This window comes from Embiotoca jacksoni, unplaced genomic scaffold (assembly GCF_022577435.1).
Source record: "Embiotoca jacksoni isolate LCO1_2020_lvr unplaced genomic scaffold, fEmbJac1.0.p SCAF_101, whole genome shotgun sequence".
Taxonomy (NCBI): Eukaryota; Metazoa; Chordata; class Actinopteri; family Embiotocidae; genus Embiotoca; species Embiotoca jacksoni.
The window spans coordinates 269,230-294,940 of record NW_027185232.1 but is presented as its reverse complement, the minus strand read 5'-3'; the positions used below and the strand labels follow the sequence as shown (position 1 = coordinate 294,940).

The 25,711-nt window shown below is 40.5% G+C and overlaps 1 protein-coding gene across 1 annotated transcript in view; it reads right to left on the bottom strand.

Annotated features, from left to right (window-relative positions):
• ppp2r5a (protein phosphatase 2, regulatory subunit B', alpha isoform) overlaps nucleotides 1-25,711 on the bottom strand; it is a 37,287-nt gene that overhangs the window by 5,612 nt on the left and 5,964 nt on the right. The window contains exons 2-7 of the mRNA XM_069173925.1: nucleotides 16,196-16,392; nucleotides 8,812-8,913; nucleotides 8,589-8,681; nucleotides 3,218-3,348; nucleotides 1,437-1,496; nucleotides 302-410 (exon numbers count right to left, since the gene is read on the bottom strand). Coding sequence (XP_069030026.1) covers nucleotides 302-410; nucleotides 1,437-1,496; nucleotides 3,218-3,348; nucleotides 8,589-8,681; nucleotides 8,812-8,913; nucleotides 16,196-16,392 — 692 coding nt within the window. The remainder of the gene's footprint in view (nucleotides 1-301; nucleotides 411-1,436; nucleotides 1,497-3,217; nucleotides 3,349-8,588; nucleotides 8,682-8,811; nucleotides 8,914-16,195; nucleotides 16,393-25,711) is intronic.

The window sequence follows — 25,711 nt, the reverse complement described above, 5'->3', positions numbered from 1 at the left end:
CAAACCTCGTCTGAAAAGATATCACTTGTTAAATATGTATTATTCTAATCAATTCCCTCTGGCATATCTGAAAATGGACTAAAACAGTCAAAATCAATCAGCCAGGTACTTTCATTTCCAAGCCACTAGAAGGTGCTACAGTAGAGACATTAAACCACTGACATGCTAAATCCTGCAGAGACAATTCTTACAAACAGCTGTAATAGCTCACACATATTTCCTGTGCAATGATATGAAAAAGTGTTTGAGGATTTGAAGTCAAATACAGACAAAAAAAACACCAAAGTGACGTGTCTTCTACCTGCGCGTGAAAAAGAGCCAATCCTTTAGCTGTGTGTAACGGGATGAGCACCTTCATCAGGAACTGCTTGTGCTCCGCCTTCAGAGGCAACGCAAACCCGTTGATGATACTGTAAACAGAGACACAGCAAGACAACGTTGCTTCACACCTGCTCAGTAGCTCCACTATTTATCCACATATTAACAGTAGTAGCATTAACTTAAAGTAGCATAGATGGACCTGCAGTGGATGGGTAGAAACCCAAAGCTGCTGCCTGTGATAATTGGACCTCCCTAAACCTGATATTGGTTTATTGTTAACGTGGCTGGTGAAACATGTAGACGGTCCCATGCTCAATCACAATTTGTGTTGCAAAGTTTTCCTCAACGTGATCTACACTCTCCTGCTCAGTGGCCTTGTATCTGTGACAGTTCCCTCCTTTCTGCACGTTAGAGGCATCATTGAAACGCAGCATGAACCAAATACTGCGAGATCCGAGCAGAGCACGGCTGTGAATATTTGGTTTGCGCCGTGGAAAAGAGATATGGAGAGAATTCGTTGCAATCACAGCCTGGAAATGACAGAAGAGAAGAAGCCTGAGGGGCATTTCAGTTTTGGTCCGTGAGAGAGCACAAGTCGTCCACGTCATCGGACAAACGTAACAATCTGCACGAACCGATTTAAAACCTCAAACCCTGAACTGCCTGCAGTAAAACTCACAGAAAGACGCCTGGATTTAAGATACTGCTGGTTACATCCATTCAGATCCACCTCACAGACTAAAACAATTTTGATTTGTGAGCATACACAATAAAAAATTTTACAAAATGTCAACACTAAAGGACAAATGCACTCAATATTTTTGACGCCCAACTGAGTTTCCAGGATTATAAAGATATATTGAGGTTTTATTTAGACTCTGCATATCATAATTTCCCAGAGCCCATGTTGACAAATTATCGTAGTTTCCTTTATCAAACAAAGAACTCAAAAAAACACTCGGATTACTGTCATATAGGACAAGAAAAGCATGAAATTCTCACATTGGAGAAGCTGTAACCAGTTCATGTTTGGTGTTTACACTGATAAGATTAATCAACTAATCAATTAATAAATAATCTAATAACCAGCTCTGGTCTAAACTTTTGTTACTCACCTTCCCAGAATCTCTAGCAGTTCAGCAACTCCATTGAAGTGTTCAGTTTCATAAATGAACCTGCAACAGTCACAAACACATTGACGACAGAAATTATGAAACACATCGCAGCTGTAAAAGCAAAGTGCACTGATCAGAACAATTGATTCATGCTGTGCCCAGTAATGTGCTCCTTTTAAACAGTGTCACTGATTCAGGAGCTGGGTTGTATAAATCAAATCTCACACACAGACCTCAAAACTCATCATGTAAAATCCCCTTTATATTGAGTTATATTCAAGTTGAAGCCAGCAGTCTGCTTGCACTGCGCTGCCACTGAATCACAGCCTTCAGGAAACATGGATCACCTGCCTGCAAAGTCTTTAACTCAGAAGAATTATCTGGGAAAAAATAAACACATTTATCTGTAGACCAAAAGGCTCTTATGTAACTTAATGATCCATACATCATTCACCTCCTCTGTTTGGTAACACATTTCCATCTAGCTGTGCAACCCTGGTATGTTCAGACAGAGCCTGACAACTGTGGCACTATTTTTATCCTCCATGGCAGATGGTCAAAGTGGGTGCACCCATTTTGCTACCTTGCCTGTTGGAAACGACATCAAGTGTCCCCTGTTTCAATCATCTAAAGCTCATTGTCACGCAGCAACAGGAGCAGTAAAGACGTAACACATTGCTGCTGCTGCTGCGAGTAAGTGACGCCTCCAGCTGAACATTTGTGTTTCCGCTCTGTTTTCAAGAAGGTTACAGTGAATCTGTCTGTTGAGAAAATAATCTTTAAGATGGTTTGAACATCTAATTTTAGCCCATAACGTGCATTCTGGGGTCATCTGAAAACTAAGACCGGAAACTACAGGCCAGAGCTTGAGTCGATGGAAGACATTTGTCCGTGCAGATGTAAACTGATTCTGAGTGGAAAGAGGTCCAGAACTCCCTCAGGAAAACTGCCTTTTATAACCACAATGAAGACAGTTCATCCTCAGTCATAACCTTTTCTGGACCAAACAGTTCCAGTAACTGTGATACCAAAGAAATCCAACTCGGGAACAAAGGTGGGAACCAAAAAGTCCCAACTGCACCTGAAGAACCATTAAATTCAGGCAGATTAAAACAGCGGTAGAGTCAAAAACCAAAAGCTTTTATGCATGAGGAAACACTAAGACAAGTTTGTATTTTATGTCTGAACTGGAGGTAATTACTGAAATAAAAGGAGACACTAAAAACCAAAAGTAGACAATCAACTCTGAGTCTGATGGTTATGTATATGCTATAAAACAAAATAAGGAAATAAAGTTAAATTCTTTTGGTTGTCTCGCTTGGACTCTAAACCATCACTCTGTCTCTGTGTTCTCAGCACATTCATATACACTTTACCTTTATATCTCTCTCTCTCTTTTTTTTTTTTTTTTTAAGTAGTCAGGAAGCTGACCGGGTTTTTTAAGCATTGATAAGCATAACAAGAAATTATGACCTTTCGCTAGCAGCAGCTGCGCTGTGTCATTATCAAGGCAGTACACAAGTTGTGTGGTCTGTGTTTGATTGACCAGCAACGCTCAACCCTACAAACTCTGCCCCAATTTGAAAAGTACCACCAAGCTGCAATCGACCCAGTGGTTTACGAACTGCCAATTTGAAGCCTCTATTTGCCATCTTAGTTTTTTGGGGCCAGAAGTGACCATATTTGGACAAGCTGGGAGGAGCAAAACTGAGAACCCGAGGACACGATTCCTTATTAAGTAATACGAAATTATAGATGTTTTCTGGCTGCTGTCAACTCACCGTAAGAAAATGTTGTTGATCTGCTTCCTGATGAAGGCTCGCAACCCCAGGAACTTTCCGTAAATCCGATGCAGGATGGTCTTCAGGAAGTCCCTCTCCCTCGGGTCCTCGCTGTCGAACAGCTCCAGCAGCTGCAAAGCCAGAGAGGAAAATACAGTTGTCAGTCCGGATGTATTTAAGAAGTATTTTAAGTGACAAATCGATAACTATCTTTACTATCTTTTTGAAGATTCTCAAGGTTCACTGTATCTACAGTATATTACGGTTCACTGCTACTTTTCACCACTAAAGCATTCAACTCAATGAATTTAACATATAAAGAATTTAACTTTGTACCAGACGAATTTGAATATTTTGATGAATCTTAAAATGTATTTGTGAAGGTTTTGTGCTGGTTTGTGTTGGTGACTAATGGGGCAGACAATTTTCTGTCAAACACTATGACGTGCTGCTCTGATAAATAATTGAGAAGCCAGAATACAACGTAATCGATCAATCAGTCAACTGTTGAGCTGAAGACATACTTCATCTCAAAATGAATGCAGTCACTAGGTGACTCATTCAATGTGTCTTTGTGGCTTAATGAGCCCGATATTATAGTTCAGAAAATTGTAAGACTTCCTTCTGACGTTGTTGTGGGCGGATTTTACTTGAGGAGGTCGGGGTGCCGACATGATAAAACGCTGTGGGAGACCCTCAATGTTGGAAAACTGCTGGGAGAAGACATTCATTTTCTCTAGATTGCCCACTCCGAGGTTAACAGTGAAGAGGAGTTGAACACAAAGACCAGCAAGCAAGGAGGATTTTTCTTACAAATCTTACACATGCAATAACAGACTCTTTTTTCTTAGCTACCTTGAAGCAACGGAAAAAAGTCATATATACATATATATGACATATATTGGACATGTTATATTTCTACCAGACCCAAATTCTCTGCATGACTATATGTGTCTAGCTATGGTCCGTTAAGGATTGTTTCCAGTCATTGCATAATCACGGGTGTAGACTTCGGGTTCATTTTGAAGCTATTGAAGCGGCCTTTAACCAACCGGCAGCGACCACCAAATATCGTAGGTTGCGGACAGGGAGAACACCATCACAGCGAAGACCGAGGCTGTGAGCAATAGGCGGGCGGATGCAAACGAGTATTTTGCGAGCAAACACTTGCTTGTTTTACAGAGCAACACTATCCATTCATAAACGCTCCAGTGTTTTCTCCAGCTAGTTGCTGTGTTTGATGCTCAGCAGCTGGAGCACGGTGGGTTTCACCAAAAAGAGAAATGCAGAACTGAAACAGTAACACCGCAGGCTGATCAGCAAAACATTGATCTGACACTCGCCGTAAAACTCTGTAAAGATGAGGATAACTGTAGATTGAGGTGAGATTCCTCTTTCCTCATCACGACGAGCAAAACATTTCACACTGACTTTGTCATTTGATACGTAGGCAGTATAGAAAATATAGATTATAGCCACTCAAGTTTACCAGAGTAGCTGTGAGGCAGTAATTTGCGTAAGCAGTCATGTTTTACTGTGTTATAAGCTTCATCTGCCTGAATGCTCTGTAATGTAAATAGATTTGAAACCTGTGGTATAAAGCAGCTATTTGCAGCAACATATGATGAGTCGAGCCAATGCGACCGAGTTGAAAAGAGTGTTTTCAGACGTCGATCAGCTTCAGGGCGTGATGCTCATCTTCCACTCGCATGCGATCAGCACCTCCATGACAGGCCTGACAGTCTATTTTTAACCCTGCGTATATCCAGGAAAAGGGTTTCATCATGTTGGCGCACACGTGCTCGTCTCCTACACCGCGGACTCGTATTCATCTCAGCTTGTTGAACAGTGCAACCAGTCTTTCCGTGTTGTAAATGAGCAGCTCCAGTCGAGCCACAATAGGTTTGCTCAAGGGCATCACACCGGCAGTTTTCAACACGCTTCAAGTGCTGCTTATTCTTTTCTCGTGCATCTTTTCCCAGTTCTGCAGAGATCCTTAAGCTGTATCTGAGAATTCACGTTAAAATCGAGACGTGAGAAGTCTGCAAGCGCTACTGGAACATTTGATCAGCTCAATCCAGCATCTGCTCTGCGTCTCGGTCCTGCCGCCTCCCGAGCAGCTGAAAGGACAGCGACCGACCAAATTGTCTTCACCAAGCTGATTGATACCAGACTATAAGTAAATATAGTATAAGTATCCTACATGAGGAAGAAAACAGCATTGTTTTCTTTTAAGTCATTGAATTTATTTCTCTGCTCATTGTAGCAGGCAGAAGGAACCAGTAAGCTCAGAGGACAGGAACACACTTGGAGCACTAATCAATCACTGCATATAATCAGAAGTATGTCTGTGTGGTTTAAACAGCTGTCTGCTGTCTAAGATATTGACGTACCAATTTAACCGAGGTAGCAATCCATAATCTCTTTGGAGGAATCGGGACATTGTGTGCAGAGCTGCAAACTAACTCAAAGGATTACTTTATAGCCAATTTCGGGTTTACAGGATTTTTTTTTTTTTGTTAATGTGATTAAGTAACTTGCTTTGTCAGGTATTTCATTAAACCAGAGATGTTTCCATCTATTATTATATCTACCAAAAAAAAAAAAGTTCATTCACTGTATTGTGAATTGTATTGTGTATGTAGTAAAAGATTTATCCATATATCAAAATATTAACAATGCTTTCTGTTTCCATGGAGGGTAAAATTAGCATTAGGGGCTGAAAAAATGAGATGATTGACAGAAAATTCATCATCATTTTGGTTCGGATCTCTCAATTGCACTGATTAAAGAAGAAGAAATGAGATATGGACACTGGACCCCATTTTACTATGAAACATAAAGTGCCAGATTATAAAGTCAGACATGCTGTTTGCGCCTGAGGCAACGTCAATATTCAATCCCAATAGGTCACACTCGGTTCTGAGTTTTCTGTGGAGCGTGAGCACTACATGTTCCCAAGACCACCAATTAGGCACAGAAGAATTTTTCACTTTTAGTCAAGATTAAAAAAAAACGTCATTACTCAGCTAAATGTTGTGTGTATTTTGACATAAAGCACAACTATTTGTTTACTGTGGGTCCACTAAAATATAGAGAAAACAACAAAAATTAAGGAGACCACAATCCTTCTTCCATGTTTGAAGAAACATATTTTCATAGTTATGACATGAAGAATAACCAGATCATTTCTGAAATTGAATTCCCCCCAAACTTGGCTGAGATACTGCTCTGACAACCAGAGCAGCCATGTGACGACAACAACACCATGTACGTACAGTAAAAAATGAGTGTTCATAATCCTGGCTGTAATGACTTGCAAGTGAAACAGCAGTTTTCCATTTGCGTATATAACCTCAGGCTCTCACTGACACTGGCTGCACAATGTCACATTAAAGCCGGAGGGTCAGCTGTGCTACATGAAGCATGATGCCACAAACCGTGTTGGCAGATAGCACTCGAATAATGCTGCGTGACTTTGGACCTCTATGTGATGCCATTTTGCTCGGTGATTAAATGTCCTTATCGGTTGTCAGCGCTGCCACGAGGAGCTGCTAACCAGCATATCAGATTATTGCATCATGTTCACACTGTGCTGGGGGTGGACATATGACACTCACAAATGAGCAAGAGTTTGTGACATCACAACCGCATGAAAGCCCAAACAGCACAGATCATTTCTGTGGAGTGTTTTGACACTTTCTTAGTATTTACATAGGACCTAGACCTGCTTTATAATAAAAAAAGAAATGGAAATCTAAATTTAGACAATATCTTCAGGACTGATGCCACAGGACACCTTCAAAGGTCTCGTGGAGTCCATACCTTGATGTGTCAGAGCTGTTTTGGGGACACAAGGGGGTCGTGAGCTATATTAAGCAGGTGGTCTTATGTTATGCTTGCTCACTGTACGTACATGCCCTGCAAGTTAATCCCCTGCTCGTTTCCCTTTTTTCTGCAAAACTCATACCAACATACAGACACACTCCATAAAGTGTTTTCCTGACAAAAAAAAGCGTGTCTGACCACATGTTCTGCTCTTAGCTCCACATATGCTCGTTTTCCCATGATGAGGACTGTTTTCCGCAGCAGCTGTGCTAAACACTAGTCGATCCAGCAGCACCGGAGCAGTGAGTGTTTTAGAGCTACTCAAGATTCAAAAACAAAATGCCATAAACTAACTGGAAGGGAGGAAAAACAGGCTACTAGGACTTTACTGTATGTTGGTGTAATGACTTTGCATCATCTAATCAGATCTATGCTACAAACAAGACTCACAAAGCACTGATTAAATCAAAGTTGACAATAGAAACTTCTTATTGTTGGCTGCTACGCTTCATTTGGACACACCCATGTCTAAAGGGTGGACCTGCATTACAGTGATGCAATGACAGAAATACTTCAAATACCAATAGTGAGAAAAGTCACAGCAGGGTTTGTCTTGTGTGTATTTCAGGTGCAAAGTGCTTCGGGACAAAGTCTAAAAAAAAAAACACAAAAAAAACAACAACACCACTCTCCACCTTCCCCACAGTCAAACACCCTCGAGCAAACAACTCAAGCGCTGCCTCCTCTGGCCTTTTCTGGCCATCGCTGAGCTCTGAGAACATCACAGAGAACCTATTCCTATGCTCTGAGTATTATGATAAGTGAAGTTAACCACGTCACAGTCCTTCGTTCCCCGCCTTTATTGCCACCCAAACCTCCACCTCGTTTCTCTTTGCTTCAACCGCACTCCACTTCTCTGCTCCTGGAGAGTAAACAGGCAGCTATTTAAAGCTCCCCAACGGCACACTCACATCATGGAAAAGTCGGACCAGGCACCTCGGATGTGGCCCAGCCAACATTCCAGGGCCTTGTGGTCCGACGTTAGCTGCTGCTTCGCGAGAAGTGAAGCATTCCTGCAGTAGGTGGGTACAGAGCCAGGACAGATGGTGATGAGCTGCTGAGTATCAATGGTTTGACTAATCAGAAACAGCATACCGGAAGCTGGTGAACTTAGATTTTGATTTTGGACTGTTGTGCAGATACGAAAAAAGACAGACATCTGTATCAGCACACAGAATTCTTGGTGAGTTTCAGTTGATAACTTCATGTTAAAAATGTTCCTGTCAAAAGTTTAAAATGTTCTTGTTATTGTTTGAATTGCAACTCCTGCATTTGTTGAAGTAATGCTGCACACACAATGCTCACAAAGTCTAACATTATATGGTTTAGCCTATCGTTGTGATACTTTTAATTGTTTGTTTTTTGGTATTGAGAATGGTGGAATTTTAGTTGTAGGTTAATTTGGAATCTTCTGAGACATTTCCACAATCAATATCATGAAACAACCGAGTAATGCTGAAAGTTATCAGCAAAATACACCTACCTGTAGAACAAATTTCTGATCAATATGTCGCTTTGCAATGCTGGGCTGGAAGTCTGGGTTCTCTAAAAAGCGCAGCAGAAACTCGTAGACAAGCTGGAAGATATAACAAAAAATAAAATTAAAATAAAATAAAGAGGAAAATGTACTTTGTAACTACCAAATAACACAAATACGTCAGTTTAAGTTGTAGAGGAACAAACAGGCTTAAATATCACATCCGTACTTGTATGTGAGGCCATGAAGCCTCCAGAGTGGGTTCATCCTCTTCAGGGTCAAAATCTGGATTTTCACTTGGCGGAAGAGCCCGGAAAATGTTGGTACAGATCTGCAGGGGAAAATAAGAGTCTTATTAATAGTCGAAAAAATTGAAACACAGGGTTAAAATCCCATGAGAGCAAATAAATACAGTTGGAAAATATTCACAGATAATCAAGAAGTTCCTTTACTTGACACGCAGAAACATTGAACGGACAGTTGAGGGGATAAATTGAAATAATCGCAGCATTTGCTTAAAAAAGGGACATTGTCTTGTTTGTATGAAAGATTATAAGACAATATCTATGAAACCAATTAGTGACTGACTTGTAGTTTTCCACAAAAGGTTGTTCAGGACATCCAACTAACCTCGACGAGCCTGGTATGACCAAACACAAACTCGCTGCATGAATATACGAGTCTGGCCATCGGGGATTGTTTCCAGTTGTTGCATCCTAATGCGTGTCGACTTCGGGCTAATCTTGAAACTACTGGAGCAGCCTTTAACCAATCAGCTCTGCCCACCATGTGACGTATGTTGTGCGCCGCACCTCACCAAGCTGTAAAAAACACAGATCCCTTCCCCTTTGTGACCCGAGTTCAACGCCATGTCGGTAAATTACCATTAAAGACTTGTTCTGGCTTCAATTCCTCGATATTTGCTAATATTGTTACAATTATTCATATTGCCCACACCCTCCCTTGCCTTTTTTTAAATCCCGTACTCTGTGTGTTGAGTAAATGAGTAGTGTTCTTAGAGCATGACAAACCTCTTCATGAATTTGGTTAGTTAACTTGTATATACGTCAGACAACTCAGACACCCGAAGCAAAGCACCAAAATAGATGCTGTAATCCACTCTCTGAGTTGTATGGCCATCTTTTTGTGATAAGCAGCCGTTATCGTTTCCCAGAGATAAAATAAAACTTAAAACTTAAAGGCGCGCCAACACAAACATACCAGCAACTTGTTTCTGGACTATTTCTGAGCATGTTAAATTCAACTGAGGATCAGAGAGGCGCTTGATAAAAAACCATTACAGATTCTGCATCTGTCACAACCCCCAATTAAAATTCTGTACCGAAGACAATGGCTGCAGACAGGTCACTGCCACCTCTATTCCACCTTGTTATTTTTAGCCAGGGTAAATTTGAGTGACACACGCACAGCAGCAGGGTGCTGGAAACGCCAGCATTATGTGATTGGATGCACACTCTCATGCTGAAGTGATAAAGACAACATCAAATTAACTATTGGCAGCTGGAAAATCCAACTGACACTAATAGGAGGAGAATGCGGCAAAGGCATTTTAAACCTGACAGCGGCCCAAATTCTGTCAGGCGGAGGAATCCACAGAACAACTTTACTCTCAGTGTAATTTTGCAATCGTAGGCAGCACTGCAACATAAGTCATAAACAGTAATAGACATCCTACTAAAACATATCTAATTAAAGCTTGTTACACAATGTTGACACTCACCAGATCTGACAGCAAACTCGATTCGAGGTGGAGCCAACAGTCAGACCTTTAAACCTCGAGTGTCCATAGTCGGACATACGGAGTTCAGAGAATCACAGATGCATAAAATTACCTCTACCACAATTCTTCTCGTCAATGTCAAAATCTCACTGGAGGTCAAGGTTTAATGTAACTTTGGTTGCACAGCATAGCGCAAAACTCAGTGTGAAGCACTCTGTCTGTCTGCACAGCTGTCTCAGAGTGCAGCTGTTTTTGGTGTTAAAGCCCTTTAAAGTTTTATCACAATGAACACATGCTGTTCACAAACTCACACTCGCTGGCAACTATACTCACAGACCAGATTGTTCAAGAAACTGATTCAAAAATTGTCCATATGTTCCTTTTGAAATTTGGATCTATGCTGACTTGACAGAACCATTCATTCACTGCAGGTTTTTACGGGACTTGTTTTGGCTGCAGCTTCTGCAAAGTCGTGGTGATTATCCTGGACCCATCCAGAGATTGCTCTGCTGGAAGTGTCCACTGGAAGCAGGTGAAATCAGGGAGAAAGCTTAGGTTGCTACGGTGATTCAGCTTTGATTTTCACATGACTATTTTAGTCAGATCTCACGATCAGCTGAAAGGAATGGTAGTGAGCGTGTCGTGTTCCTGCTGCAGCCAATCACCTTCAGTGAGCAGTCAAGGACGAATGAGGCCTTCAGCTCAACACTGCTAGTCTATTAAGCTGTTACTTGCCTGCTTGTGTCCTTCCAGTTACTTTAGAGAAGTCTCACACTGTTGGGCGGCTTTTTCTGAACTGATGAAAACACCATCTGGTAATAATGAGCGTACAGAGTTCAAACACATTTACATCGAGCGTCTCATCCAGCGTTTAGCCAAACAGCGGCACAACCTGTTGACCGCCTGCCAGGTTTAATAGAGTAATTATATCTTTGGAGTTTCAGGCTGTTTGCTTTAAGGAGCACTTTGCGACAACTGCGTAAATAAAGTAACACATTTAAAGCATTCACTACACTCCTACAAATACTTTACACCTGAACGTGGTGACAGACAAACGAGGTTAAGTTCAATCCGTCAACTCACCTCTGGTCATCACATTCTCAGTGAGGTGTGATGTGTCTAATTTAGCCTTTAAACACATAATTCTGTTACTCCAATGAGACTTCCTGAATCCTATTTGATGGTCTTAGTGGTGTCTTCAACCAGTCTGAACCACCACTGACGTGCATTTAACACGCGCATATCGGGCAGACTCTCGATCAAGTCCGTCTCTTGTTACATTAAGTAAGTTTACGTTTCGTTTCCCAAAGGAAGAATAAATGAATGAGAACAAAACGTTTGACGTGACGTGAGGATGCATCACAAGTCGTCAGGTTATACCGAGTGAACCCTCTGCACCACAGTAATGGCTCCATGTTATCATCTGCAGAAGCTGATGAGGCAGATGAATAACCTCGGTTACATTTTCCTTTTCCTGGTGTGAGGCGCATCATTGGCTGAGCATTAACCAGATGACTCAGATCACACAGTGGGTTGCCAGACATGACATTCAGCCAAATGCTTAAAACATCAGAACCAACAGACAAGAGCATAATCAGAACCAAATGAATGCCTGGTCTTGCCAGTGAGGTGTAGCTATTGTTCAACATATTTACCACCACAGAGGAGCTCCGGCTCCAGAGTTGGTACTCATTTGTCTGCGATTTACGCCGTCTACGTGGCTTATTCACCACACAAGCATCAGGCATGCTTCATCAATTCCCCCCAGTCACTTCACAATAATGAAAAATAACTTCAGCTGGGCAAAACAAGAAAGAATATTGTGGGCAGATGGCAAACATGAGAGGCGAGTGAGAAACCTTCATGGAGGAGCAAAAGGAAACAGTTATTTGTGAGAGTGTGTGACAGTTAATGTAGGAAGATTCTAAATATAGTGACGTGACAGAGCTGCAGATGAAACCAATGTCGGAGCGTCGATGGTCTGTAAACGGGTCCGTCTGAGGGTGACGCGAGGAGCAACCAGTACCTAGCAACACGTTATATGACAGCGGGGGGTGAAGAGGGTGCGAAGAAGTGCAAGCGGAGAGTGCAGCAGTAACAAAAAAAAGATGCAAAAGGTGAAAATTAAAGTGAACAAAATGGGAATTATATATCGTGGGTGTTGTTTTCATCAAACCTACAGTTTTGCCACACTTATTATCACTGGCACAGACTTTGCGGCATTCAATCAACACTGTCTGACAGAAGAGATTTTCTATAATATACTACTAACACTAATTATAGCGTTTGCAAAAGAGGCAAAAAGTCCTTTCACGTGGATGAGAAACCTTCCTGTTGGTACTCCGAACAACCTCAGTGATCAAAGCCGTCCTCACTGCTGCAGAATAATGGGCAGCACTTTAAACACTCATCTCTTCATTATCATGTGATGCCAAGCATAGAGTATCCAGGAGAGCTATTATCAAGCCAGCTTTCTGAAAGTGCAGCTGCTATTTGTCTAACCTCATTCAGAGGCCCGTCGGTAGCCCAGACACTTGGCTCTGAACCGGGCTTTCCGTTAATCTCAACCCCTGTTCCTCCATGATACGCAGCCTAATGTAGACAAATGAGGTTATGAGGAAAGACCCCTGACGATGACTGTGCACCTGCGGGAGTTGTGTATTTACTCTATTCCAGTAACACACCTGCACTAGCCTCAGAGTGGCTCATCATCCAGTGAATGGCCTGTGACTTATTTCCAGTAGCCCTATTTTCTTAGTTTTTTTCTGATGACTCTTGAAAGAAATATTCTACTAATCTGATTGAATTGCATTAATATAATTTTTTGCTGTCTTTAATTAGCTGTAATTTCAACATTTCAACTTTGTTTTTTGTTTTTTAAATTACTTGCATCTATTTGTGCACTTTTCTGCTCCTTCATGATTGAAAAACTTTTTTCAGATGCGTCCGATCAAAGCACATTTTAAAACAGTTTGCATTCCTGATTTGAATAATAACCACAACATAACTACAACAGATATTTCTTGCTTTTGTTGAGTGCGATTTATTAGTGCGAGTATAATTGATCGGTTTTATTTTTAATTGGCTTGATGGCCTCAAAGGACTTGCTGCTATGTTTACTGCATGTGTTGACATATGAAACAATTTATCATGTCATGCTGCAGACACAACACATCCATAAGTCTTTTATCTGCCACTACGAGGTTATGAATTTCGTCAGTTTATATTTAGGAAACATTTACTGCAACATAGACAGCGAAAAAATGAAGTTTGTTTTAGCACAGTGATGACAACATGATGGGAAAAGTTTAATCAATGAGATCAGGCTTGAAAAACAACCTTATTTTTTGCTTCTTTTCTTTACATATAGTGACATAAGTTTTGACTGCCATGTGTCAGTCAAGTCAATACGACCTCATGCATATTCCACTTGGTGTGTTCGCAGAGTTTTACTGACCGGTAACAAAGTGATCGTCGAGAGCTGGTATTTATTGAAGTGTTTGTATTGTAAGTTGCCAAAACAGATGACAGTTTCCATCCAAATCGAAATGATGTCCTTGCTGGGAGTTTTTCGGAAAAGTGTGTTTGTGTTACCTTCCTGTTGCCAACAGATGCCACAGTTTACTGTTCATGACTCTTTTCTTTATGGAAATGAGCACTTTAGTAAGAATTTAACATATAACATGTCGTTTTTAGACAAGCAAACCCAGAAAAAATAAATGTATAATACTGCTGCTTACTAAAACTACATTTAAGGAAAATTTAGGCAATGAAAATAATTCCTTTGTCTTTGATGGTAAAGAGCACCAACTTAAACTACACATTCAGAAAGAAATTCAATACAGAAAAAAAAAAAAAAAAAAGAAAGAAATCTGTAGCTATTCTGGGTGAGAACAATCTTCCAACAAGTAACAACCTCAAAACTCTTTCGATCCATCTCGTTTTGTTCTCAAGTGCATTGTCAGATGCTTTAATTGGACAATTACATTGAACGGCACAACATCTTAAAGTCAGTAATGAGGGAAAAAGCGAACCCCAAATCAATAGTTGTAAGGCATGACATGAATTACTGCCTGCGGTCCATCAGTAATCTGAAGACTCCTCGACTCAGCTGAGGATGTGCTCACTGGTATCCATCATGATAATCTGCAGTGTGGAGTGAATCACTGCAGCACTGACTGTTGTGTTCTAAATGCTGCACATGAGTCACTATTGTACTGTGGGAGGAAACTAGGCTGCTCAGGGCGCCTGCTACGAACACAGATCTATACCATCTTGGCCACAGATACGTTGGACTGGTTGTCAAAACACGACTCCTTGCTAATCACCGGACCCGAACGCCCACCAGGGCGCTGCTGCACTCATGGATAACATCAGTAAACATAACGATTACACTTTATATGACAGTTTAAGTATCACTGTCTGATCCTTACATGTACTTTTTTTCACTCAGTTGATTTTATTACTTTCTTTGCAAGATGACTGTAAAACATCCAAATTTACAAAATTACAAGTTTGTGCAAAAACTGGAATAACGCAGAAGTTTCTTCAAATTGATATGGTCTGAGGCTATTTTAGCTTCATGTATCTGAGGTAGTTTTGCTGTGTTCACATTGTCCACTTATTGACTAAATACTCTACAATATAGTAAACAAGATCATTCAGATTGGTCACATGTGCATTACATAGTTAACTATATAGTGAACAAGTGGAGAATTTAAACACAGCGCAAGTGTTTTGATTTTTTTTCAACTATTCATCGTTTCCACAAAAATCCAACAAGTACCTAATGAACATTAATGTTACCTAAAGCGTGTGTATTCATTTTTCACATCCTGATGTTACAGATAATTAGAATAACTGTACTACTTCTTTATTTGACCTTAATTATTTAATTGAAACCTATAGATATTGATTCTGTGGCTTAACTGTATCCTGATTCTGATCACTTTAATGTCTGCCAGTGAGTCGTGCTCTCAGATGAACAGGTGTGTTTTCCTTTAACTCAGTTTAGTATTTTTACCGTCATGTCTGTCAGATAAAAATAGAAAGAAAGAAAGAAAATCTTTCAGGGCTTGTGGATATACTGCAGATTTTGCAGATTAAAATCTTTCTAGCTGTGAAATAGACACAAGAAGTCTTGTGTGATAGTCACTGAAATTGGCTCTGCATACGTTGGTTTGGTTTTAACGGAGGTTAGAAGTTTGTGTCAATCTTAAATCAGTGGATTCAGTTCACAGTGAATTTGTTTGGTGATGAGCTTTGGACTCTTACTGTAATAAGTCTCAAACAAAGACAACGATTGGTGCCATCTTTTCCTCTGCTGTTGAAGGACTGTCAGCACTATGTGAGTTTAAGTAATCATTCAAGCTCTCAACAGCAGCTGCCACGTAAGACAGAAAACATTACTCTCGAAATCAAATCATTACTGAAGGAAAACTGAAAGAAAAGAACAAACAAAACAGTGAAACAGACATACGTGTTTGATGTGCAGTGATGTCTAAACTGTAGTCTAGTTGCGTGAACTCATCATGTGTTCAATGGGAGAGTGTTTCCTGCATCCACAATGATGCAGGCAGCATGGTGAAGGGTTTTGCATGAGGATGGTAACATGCACCTCACTTGCTGCTGACATGACACGCACCCTGTCTAGACACAAGATCAGCCTCCATTTTTAATCCCACTCAAGTGCACCGGATTTTACAGTGACACAGAGAGGAGACCGCTCTGCTGTTAAATAATAAACACTAATAATTGTACACAATTCATGACGTGGGAATCAGTTGCTGCTGTTGTTGCACGAGTGCCTAGATTTGAAAAGGCCGGGGAAATTTAGAGAAGCACAAATTATGTTAAATGTATGCATCCTCACCATATTAGTGATCTCTGGGTACGTCGACTCCACCAGCACTCCCCTGTTAGTGGAAACATAGTCCACCAGCTCGTTAAGTGTGGCTCTCTTGATCTCCTTGCTCTTCAGGTCCGTCACCGAGTCCAGGAAGTCAAACAGCATGCAGCACTGCTGGAGTTTCTGGGTGAACAGTTCTTGCTGCTCGGTGGACGGGGCATCTGCAATCACACAAATGGAGGAAACACACTAATTTACTGATAACATACATTTGACAGCATTATTTAATTCTCTGTGGAAACAGTGTGCAGATGAAACAAGCCAGGGTGACCACTACGACTGTTATTCTAGTTGGTGTGAGTTGCTTTTACAGAATTAAAATATAACGTGTTAGGGGTTGAGTTTTAATTCTGGCCTCGGTAGCAAATTTAAAACCGGGTTGAGTAGGTCTGAAGACACAACAAGCACAACAAAACAGTAGAACCGAACCGCAGGACAATACACCATATGTTTTTGCCACACAGAGGCCATCCAGTCATTCTCGGCTTTGATTGCAAAGCCTTTTATGGATTAGGCCGTGAGTGCGTTCAGGGTTATTAGAGCTGTCAAACTTGACCCCAGCTAAGCTATAAACAGCATTTGGCATCTGTCCAGAGATGCAGTGACACACTGTACAGTGATGCTCTGTTCCAGCCCAGCGGCAGCTCATCGCTGCAGACACTCAACTCCTTCTGTGGCACTAGCAGGACGTTACAGCTGAAGCCAAGCTGCGCTGCTGCTCTGATTTACAACAGCTCAACAACCAGATACCCAACAGGTTCTGGGGTTACGGAAATGTGCAGGCTGCCCGAGACAACTGTTGACATGAAAATGATTTTCTCTGCTGCATATCTTTGTGCGTAAATTATATTTGAGCTGTTTATGAGTTAATTCTGCTTATTTATCGACTTCCTTACACTCTTTCATATCTTTACCAGAATATGGATTGCATGCATGCGGTTAGTCAATACTTGCATGCATAACTGTTCTAAAACACACAGGCTAAAAACAAACTCCAAAAATAGTCCATCGGTTGATTTATCGTTCAACAGAAAATTATTGGTAACTATTTTGTCAATCGATTAATTGTTCGATCATATTCCCAAGCAAATAATCCCAACATTTGCTGTTTCGACCCGAACAAATGTGGAGACTTGCAAACAAAACAAACGACCTGAATATGTCACTTTTGGATTTGGGGTATTGCGATTGCCATTTTTCACTATTTTCTGACATTTTATGGACAAACAGAATAACAGATGAGTGAATCATGAAAACAATGTTTTTTGTAGCCTAAAAACACACAAACACACCTGTGCTTCTGTACTCTGCTGCGACAGGTTGTTTTGAACAGATTGAGAGGAGCCGACCAGAGAGGAGTTACAGTGCACGGGGGGGGGGGGGGGTCACAGTCAGGCACAGCCAAAAAAAATTCACAATGAGTTTCACACGTAGTGAAAATGTTCCAGTGGTGTTGACAGCTGATGAAGTACTGATGCAACAGAACCCTGCAGGTCAGACCACTGACGGCTGCTCAGAATAAACTCGGTGTGAGCGTAACTGGACCACGACGACTTGTTAACTCACTGCTTTGCCTTAATGCCAATTTTCCAAAGTATTGAATCTCAAAGGATTCCATACTGAAAGGGCAGACTGAATACCAAAGTGGAACGAGATGAAAGGACCGTTCGGCCTGAATGTGCTGTGGTTAACATGACACATGGATAGCTCACATTTCTTCCCCGTGAGTGGTATGTGGTCAACATGTGTGTCATCAAACCTACAGTGATTTTTAGGTCGCCAAAAAAAGCATGCTTTAGTGATAGACTCAAAGACTCGCAATGTAGTAGTCTGACTTGGACAATTTGGGAAGTTAGATGAGACGACCAGTACACTTTCCTGAATGCACTGTAAATGTTAAACTACAGCTAGCAGCCTGTTAGCTTGGCATGAACAATGGAAACAAGAAGAGAAAGCTTGCATGACTTTGACTAAAAGGAAACAAACTTCCACCTATCAGGCCCTCCACATCTCCTTAATCAACATACAGGTTCTTGGTTTTTTTTAATCTGTAGATTTAATCTGAGTGTAAAAAAAAACACATTTCATTGACGATTTCTTTGCCAGGTGCAGTAACTTCTTTGCTAGCTGTGGCTTCATCATGTAATATAGACATGAGAGTGGAATTTATATTCTGTCAAGAAATAACGTGTCAATCTTCTCCTTTAAGTCTAAATTCAAAAGCTCTTCATTTTTAGTGGATCTTAAATATCTTTCTACCTAAAAAGCATGCTCAGCAGTTCATTTATCATAATTCATGACAATGGATCAAGCTGGCTTTTCACATATTCAGAATATGTTTTTCTGTGAGATTCCTCTATGTAAAAAAAAAAAAATCCTTTTATTTCTTCATCCCCCTTAAAGGAAAGATGGCTGGGCCTGTTAGCTACAGTCTGACATGTAGACGCTTTCCCCCAATGTGAAGCTATTTTTTCCTTTTGCATACAAATGCATTTGTGCACAAATTCCTCAGGGTGCTCAACAAAGGAAGGAAAATATTTCCACTAGAACCAAGAAACTACGAACGAGAACAAAGAACAAGAAGAGAGAATGGAGGAAACAAATTTCAAATTAATCAAGCTGCCAAAGATGAACGTGGAGTTTATTTCAGTGCTGTTAATCTGAACGATAAAGGACTCGGTTACTCTCCAAAATAAGATTTTATCTTGAAATATGCCTGTACACCACATTCCAACAGCTAAATCTTAAAAAGAGCTTCAGGAATCACCGACTCTTCTACCTGGATGCCATAATATACAATTTCATACCACACATGGACATGAGTCAGAAAGTGTATAAGTGTTTTACAAATGAACTGATGTACCTTCTGAGAATAAATGCCTCTACTATGAGGAAATGACGACGGCACCAGAAAAACAAAGAGCCCTGGATTACAGGTTTTAATATTCATTACTGACCTTTTGAATATCTTGGGGGAAAAAAATGATAGCATACCCTCAAATTACAGACACAGGGTGCATCATTACTCCCAAACACCGCAATTAAGAACAGATGCCATTAGATAACAGTGATAAAACGGGATTTACAGGGCAACCTGAATGTTTTCTGCACAATTTTGTGAGGCTCAATCACCCACAAAATTGTCATGTACGGGGTGTTAGAGTGGGTTATTTTCAGTACAACTTCGAGGGAGAATGACACAGTTAAGTCTTACGATTTACTGCAGGCTGTTCTGTTGAAAAAAAAACCCTGTTACTAAAGAAACACAGCAGCTCATCTGCTCTGTATTTAGGAAAGAAAGCGTCTAAATGTTTGCCGACCGCTGTCATGTAGAAACCACATGTTGCACAAGCTATTCAGTAATAATATTTTCTGGGTTCCATCTGATGCCGGTCACAATTTTTCATCCCACAGTAAATGTCTGAATCCCACGTCGGTTTGTCAATATGAGACAAATACCATGTTGTGGTTTGTTTAGTACCAAACTTACAGAACAAAGCAAGTTCGCTCGGCTGCACGATGTACAATGCTGTCGTCATTTACAAATCCCTTAATTGCATATCCACAAGATTTCCTTAACACAACCAATGAAGGAAGTATCTTTTGATTGTACATGAAACTGCATTTGAAACTAATTTGCACTCATGTTTGGGCTTAGAACTGCTGAACTGTGGCTTTTAATATTTACAGATCAAGTCAATGTATTTTCAATGTTTTCCATGATAAAATTCTATAAAAAGTGTATGATTTTAAACACGGGAATTAAGCAAGTTTTGCTTGAACAATTCTGACTGGTTCTTAACAATATACACTATAAAAAAAAAAAAGAGTACAAGTACAGATTTGATGACAACACAGGAAATACGATCTCAGCTCTATGACCACAGCATTGCAGAGTTTGACAAAAACATGCCATGAACTGTTTAATCAACCACACAGATGAGTGAAAAAACTTTAACTAATGACACGCTACCACACAAAGGTTTCTGAATAGTTGAAAACATAAAACTATTTCTGAAAGCATCTTCACTTCCCTTCAATTGCCTAAAAACCTTTGCACAATGCTGTCCGTGTATGCCATATCCACACTATGTTTTCAGACCCTTTGCAATAAGAACAGGAAATTAAGCTTGAATATGTCACGCTTCTTTTTAGCATCAATTTAACACCAACGTACGCCGAGATGCGAGTGCACAGCGATAGGAAACGGGCAACAGCTTTGCAGAAATGAGCTGAAGAGGAAGTATTGTGCATAACATTGCACAAATTGCTGAGTGGTGGGTTGAACGAGTTCAATATTCCATGACAGAAACATCCCTTCCAGCACAGAGTACATAATTACATGCATCCTGTAATTTATGAGCATGAAGGCTCCCATTAATAAACACAGTGGGCTACTATCTTGCTTTCCTTCATATGCACTGAAGCACAGCCCACACTAAACAATGAATTAAGAGGCCACTCCAAGTTGTGCTTCACTATTGACTCCTAGTGTCTACTTATTGTACCGAGCACTAATGTGTTAAAGGAACACCACGAGTGAGTATTACTGCTACGAGGCTCCGTTGAGTAATCAGTGTCAGGAAACCCTAAAACAGTGAGGATGATCAATTTCTAGCAAGTTGCTACAAATATTCGTACATATGCTACTATGGCAAACTACCGATGTGTCTGAGGCTCATAGCTGCAAACACATACACAACAGCTGACTGCTGATATTAATATCTTGTGTGTAGTTCAGACAAATGTTGTTGTTTGTTCTGGACGAGAAGAAACGAGTCTGAAATAGGCAAGGATTTGGGAATTCAAAAAATGCTTTTACTTTCCATGATTAATCAATGTCAAATGGAAAGAAATGTTAGGAACCAAGGCTTTTCTTGATCATCAGCCGAACTCGGCCCCACGTAAACTGGACTGTCTGATATTACAAAGACATAAAGGACATGCAGGTTGATGGATTTTTAAATAAAATACCATTACTGTTCCATTTGTTTAGAAATGCTGTAATGTTTACACAGGTATCTCAACCGAATGTCTAAATACAATCAGAATATTGTTATCATGGTTGGAGCACAAAGGAACACTGCATAAGGGATTACAGAAGTTACACAATCAGTTTCCATTTTAGATCCCATGTTTCGTTGCCCCCATGACTGATGTGTTGTGTTCTGCAGCTTGTGAAGAAGAGAAACTAGGAAAACAGAAATGCACTATTCCTGTAGGGATCATGCGGTTTGAAAATTTGCATCAAGTATTAAAATAAATTTACAATAATAAAATCTACTTTAGTAACAATGTGCTGTTGAGATATTTTTCAGAGTTTGATGCAGTGCAGCAGACATCAAGTGTTTGACCCCCATTTGCATTTTGATTACTGCTGTTTTGCAGCAGCAGCACTTGGTATGTCCTTTCAAATTCAAACTGTGGTTATGCAACACCTATCACAATTTTATTTACTAATATTTTTTTATATATAAATGCTTTTTTGACTCATTCCCCTGAAGCAGAAAGAGATGAAAACAAATTTTGAACAGGTATTTTTCCGTGTGGTTTCTTTCAGACTGTGTCTCTTAATCCGCTCGCTGTTTTTTTTTTCTGCTGCTCTGCATCACGCGGTGTAACGCTGCGTTGTCATTTGTTGAAGGAGATCGTATAAGCACTTGTATTTAGATGCAGCTGATAATCCCGAAAACAAGGCAGAATTGTCATGTAGAACTGAGATTGCATAAAGGAATGAATCGAGATTGCATTTTTAATAAGATTAATCATGCAGCTCTACCTCTTGCAAACTTTATGGTAAATGATCAAATCTCTGCATTAGAATTAACGTTTTGACGTTGGTTTATTTAACTATTCATGTTAAATCTTGGCTCCAATGCTTTCAGGGTACATTTCCAGTGTGAACGCGGGACAATAATCACCATGATGGTATCAACAGTAGGGGTCTTGACCTATTCAGTTAAATATACAACAAACATATTTATATTATACCTCAGAAATCCAAAGCGCGCCTCCTCAACACAACTTTACACTCAGATGTGGCCTCTTGGTGCCCATCAACAGTTCACAGAACTATAGCCGAGCAGAAAAAGACCAAAACAAACTGAGGGAAAGTATGCAGGTCAGGTGACCTCCTCTGCAGTTATTTCCTGGGATATTAAGATTTTTCACGCAGTCTGGCAGCTTCAAGGCGCACATACAAATCCAGATTGTTTCCTTACATACAAACTAATCAGATTTTGCGATCAGTCTTAAGTCCCAAATGACCTGTAGCTCAGCATGTGCTGCTAAAACGGATAACAAATTACAGAAAGAACAAAACCTATTAAGAATTAAGATTCATGTGCGACTGTTTTGAGAAAATTATCAAGTGACTACAACAATTTAGTTGATCTAAATCCATCTCTGACAGTTGTCAGCAAATCCCACAAGAGACATTTGAGACTATTTTAAAAATCCTTTCATGGCAGATTTCAGAATAATTTTGGCACAAAGAAACATGGAAATTGGAGGAATGTGAAAAAACCTTAAACCAAAAAACATGCGAAAAACTGGATCACCTAAAATAGCAACATCGTAACATCTGGCTGGAAAACCAGCTGAGAACTCCCAGTAGGAGGTGACAGTAAAAGTCCTTGAGCTGCACACCTGCAGGCGCTGTTGAAACGAGTCCAGTACTGACTTCACTGGTCTGCCTTCTTTTAAACAGGCATACAGTGTTCACGATGAAAACACAAGAAATGGAGCGACATTAAAAAAAACATCTCGGCCTTCCTACATTCACAACCCTGAAAAATATGTCTGTTAATGCATGACAGGAGTGATGCCACGCAGGTCAAACTGCAGCTGCTGAACTGGTTGGATGAGATGGTACCACACTGTGCTTTAGACACTAGTCTCCACATTTGTTTAGACTGCACATGAAAATAATGCTGGCAAAATACAGTAACTTGAAGGCATCTTAAAGATTCCCTGGAACAGTTTAAATATAAATTACAAAACTAAAACGGCAGAGAAGTAAAGAAAGCTTTAAGGCCAAGGATAATTGAATGCACACAGATATGAGGACTTCCATTGAGAGAAAGACAAACATAAATACGTAGAATGTTTAACACGCAGGCATTTTACTATCATATAAATGGCATCATACAATTTCAACAGGTAGTTCGTCATCAAAGGAGTATTTTTTTTTTTTTTAAATAAGTGGTTTATCTGCACTAACAGTTCAAATCTATTAAAGTAGATTGGAGAAAAAACACCCAACAAGACACCTGTCGTTTCCAGTAAGTCACACTTTGTTAGCGTTCCCTTTAAGGTTTGCTAGAAGGTTATGTTTGTGTGAGTGAGTGAGTGAGTGCGTGGGTGTGTGTACAGGAGCGCGTGTGGTTAAGACGTGTTCTTTCAGCGTGCCATAAAACATTAATCGGCCACATGAATAAAACTGTGAAATGTCAGAATACGTGTATGTAACAGAGTCAGAGGTGGGAAAATGCAAATGAAGGCACAAATGATTGACGTTTTCGTTAATGTGATAACCGAGCAGTATTGAAGTGTTGTGCATCATACGAGAAAAAAAAAAACTCACTGCTAACAAACACCTTATAATTACTCATTTTAGGGTTGCAAATAAAACTGATTCATTCTTCAATCAATCCGGTGATTATCTTCAGAATGAATTAATCACTTGTTTTGTCTGTCGAATGCTTGAAAATTGCAAAAAAAAACGTCAATCTCATTCTCACAGAGCATGTTTTGTGTTTTTTTAATCAACAGTACAAAACTCAGAGATTTCATTTAAGATCATAAAGAAAATCTGCAAATGCTCAGATTTAAGGAGCACATAAGGCAGACACAGGTCATGCAAACACAGCCTGTTAAGGCAAAACACACTGCTGTGTAGGGTTTTCACTGAAAACATGACTCCTATGGAGGGTGAACAGTCGGGGAGTAACATGATGAGCTGGTCGAGGTCAGGCTTCCTGTTTTAGGAATCAATTCGCCACCAATCTCTCTAATAAACAAGCACCCTTCCCAGATCTTAACACTTGCATGAATGGTCAAGGGTCAAGCGTAGTCAAAGCATGCAGTCACGGCATGCAATCATACAGGAAACCGAATGCTGTTGTCGGCCAATCAGCCACCAGCAGAATGCTAATGAGTAACAGCTGAGGCGAATAGGTTCGTTTACCCAACTTCAGCAATTAAATCAGCCGTCATTCAGAGATGTTTTTAAATCCTGTTGAACTAGACAGAGTAAAAACTAGTTGCCAAGACTCAGGACTCAAAGAGGCCGTTTCCATTTGGCTACTCCACAGTCGGAGGTGGCCTGAACGGATCCGAGCGCAACGCTTCCCGAGTGCGTTTCCATCTGTACTTTTGCCGCCACTCGTGATCCGATCACAGCCATGTCCGTTTTGATGTCGCCAAATAAAAACAGGGTCAAAGATTCTCTCTAATTATAGTTATTTATATTTTTGAATGCATGTTTTATTAGGTGTTGATTTCAACTTCAAACCTGTGAAGACAACGTGTCCACTTGTTAGGTTGTCTGTTTAGCAGTGTCTCATTACAAGCACATTCAACACCAAAAACAGGATCCACTGTTCATTTGAAGATGAACACAAAACCCACAAGTGGAAAGGCAGGAAGCCAGAACCGGTCTCTGTCCAAGGATGAGAGGTCTGGTTCTATTTTAGTCTTCGTACTGTTGAACTGTGAGCAGAACCCAGCCTGTCGCAGAGACACTACAAATGCTATTTTACTATGTGCTCACTACCTCTGTGGGTTGTTCTGAAACTTGAGCATGTGCTACGGTTGCTGAGAAAGATGAATGTCAGGTGATCTGGCCAAAAGAGGTCAGGGCTGTGCACGGGTGAAAGGGTGATGCCGAGCGCATTCCTATTTTCTGCCTCGGCTAGTAGATTTCAACACGGCGTGATTTTCCTTCACGTCGTTGGCTCGTCAATTCCAAATGATCACACAAGAGGACATTCACACTATTCCTCTTCCTCAAGCTGCCAGCGCAGCAGATACGGTTATATTTAAGGCCATGGAGAACAGCCTCAAGGTGGACGGATAGCAGACGCTGGAAAGTTTGACATTTTTAGTAGAGTTGAAGTCAGCATAAAAGAAACTGGACACTTTTTCAACGAGCCGATTCCTGTTTTATGTGGCAGTTAAGACCTCGAGAGTTGGTAATAATTGTTCATACGGAGCCATTTCTCATATTTCTGTGGAGCATCTAAATTCCATCTTGAACTCAGGAGGTGGAAATAAAGCATTCTGATACGCTGTACATCTTTACCATTGGTTCACAGACTAACCTGTATTATGTATTAGCACCAAGCCCCAGTTGCAACCGGTAATTATTTGGGCACAGCATTACACAACCCACGTCTGCAGCCAGCAGGTCTCTAGCACAAAATAAAGTAGAGGCAGCAGTTGTTGTTGTTTTTTTACAGAAAGGCGGAAAGAAATCCC